Source organism: Drosophila tropicalis, unplaced genomic scaffold (assembly GCF_018151085.1).
Source record: "Drosophila tropicalis isolate 14030-0801.00 unplaced genomic scaffold, ASM1815108v1 contig_789, whole genome shotgun sequence".
Classification (NCBI taxonomy): Eukaryota; Metazoa; Arthropoda; class Insecta; order Diptera; family Drosophilidae; genus Drosophila; species Drosophila tropicalis.
The window spans coordinates 388,347-390,381 of NW_027173277.1; the positions used below are offsets into that span (position 1 = coordinate 388,347).

At 39.3% G+C, this 2,035-nt stretch overlaps 1 protein-coding gene across 1 annotated transcript; it reads right to left on the reverse strand.

Moving 5' to 3' along the window:
* Positions 1 to 206: 206 nt before the first annotated feature.
* Positions 207 to 1,074, reverse strand: LOC137579797 (uncharacterized). Its single transcript, XM_068293612.1, has 2 exons — positions 750 to 1,074; positions 207 to 634 (listed from the first exon to the last, which is right to left on the reverse strand). The coding sequence occupies exons 1-2, from the start codon at positions 1,072 to 1,074 to the stop codon at positions 207 to 209; spliced, it is 753 nt and encodes a 250-aa protein (XP_068149713.1).
* Between the last annotated feature and the right edge of the window lie 961 nt (positions 1,075 to 2,035).

The following is a 2,035-nucleotide window of genomic DNA, read 5'->3' on the forward strand; positions in this document are numbered from 1 at the left end:
ATGTGGTCCATGTCAGCGACAGAGTGGGGCTCTGTTCTTTGGTGAGTTTTTAACCTCTTCATTACGATTTTGTACGGTCTGCCCCATACATCGTGTTCAGCTTCTACAAGAAGATCGTTAAAGCATCTCTTTTTACTACGGCGAATAGCTAGTTTAAGGTCCTTTCGCTTCTGCTCAAACTCTGAGCGGAGAGTTTCTGAATCATCTCAGACTCGATTCCGTTGGTGTCTTCTTCTGGCTATATGACATTGCTTGCGAAGGTTGGCGATCTCATCACTCCACCAGTATGTTGGCATGTGTTCCCTTGGCCAGGTATTTTTCCGCGGCATGCTGGAATCACACGCGTTACGCATCCATTCGAGTAGTCCTCTTGCCGACGAGGCGGTGTGAACATTTTGTTCTAATGTGCTGGTGAAGCTTTGCATGTCCATACGTTTTGTGTTGTACCGTTGTGGTCTCGCTGTCGGTCTGTCGTATCTACGCCGGCCCTCAATAGTGCAGAGAATTGCCTTGTGATCGCTGGCCATGTAGACATCGCTCATTTCCCAACGTGCGTAAGGGCATAGTACATTGCTTACAAAAGTAAGGTCAATCGTCGAGCCGATATTGCCCCGTTGGAATATGTATTCCTCGCCTGTGTTTAGAAGTGCCAGATCGAGTGTGGCAAAAGTTTCTAGAAGTGTTTGGCCTCTAGCATTGGTTGATGCACTGCCCCATTCTGATGCCCAGGCGTTAAAATCTCCAGCTACAATTGCCGGCCAATTCGTCCATCACGGCGCTAAACTCTCCGAGGCTATAAGAGGGAGGCAGATAGCAGCTAAAGAACCAGTAGTTGTGTAGTTTGGCCCTCACAAAGCCATTGAAGGACTCTGGGAATTGTACTTGTGCTGGTGTAGAACCACACGACCAAATCGCAGACTTTCCAGAGTTGTTTTGGACCCATTGGGAAGACGATAAATTTCTATAGGGCTCGCTTATAATGGCAACGTCTGAGCGTAGGTCTCTGACCGTTTGGACTAGTAAGTCCTGCGCCGCCTCGCAGTGATTGAGATTTATTTGAAATAATCTAATCATGGCGAGTCGATATCCCTCTTTTTGTCCCATGAACACATTTCTGGCTACCTGCTATGTGGCTTATGTTCTGCTCGCCACTGGCGCTACGTAGACAGCATGAGGGGCTGTTGTCGCACTGACTTATTTTGTGGCCGCTTTGGCCGCACTTGAGACAGAGTCCCGTTCTGTCGATGCTGTATATTTATGTGAGTATGTTTATGTGAATATATTAATGTATACACATAAACATATGTTTATACTTGCAAGAAATTGTTACATGTTGAGCTCTTTGTGTTGAATGATTTTTGGTATGGATATACTACACCTCCCCTTTTTAGAAAATAACGTAATATTATGGAGTTATTTATTAATTACCATTAATTATAATAAATGATTGATTAATAGTAATGTATGTATGTACGTTTGTTAGGTAAAATTGATTTTTTTTTTTTTTTGTGTCTGGCAAAAATTTTTGTCAAAATTTTTTTTTTTATATTTTTAATAAAATGAAGTAGGTATAGTGATTAAAGCCACGAAAAAATTTTATATGTTTCTTTCTTTTTTTTTTTTTTTTTTTTAATTATTTTTGCAAATTTTTAACCTATCCTTATGTACTGTTTGTATCTTATTTTTATTGTTCCTAATTTTTATGTTGTTGTTTTTAGATATTTCTACCACTTCGAAGGGTCCTATATAGGCTGAGTCAAGCTTATGACCAGCTTCGTTTTTTAAGAAAACCTTATCTCCTATCTCTATTTTAGAATCTGCTGACTTATTTTCATAAAAATTTTTCTGGTTTTCCTTACGTTTCTCTAACATTATTCTAGCTCTACTGTATGCTGTTCTAATCTAAACTTAACTTCTTTAGCATAATCATCTACGTTATATAATGGTTCTATTCTATTTATGCTATTAAAATGGATTGGTAAATTATTTTGTTTACCAAATACAAGTTCGTAGGGACAGTATTTGTATGTTACTG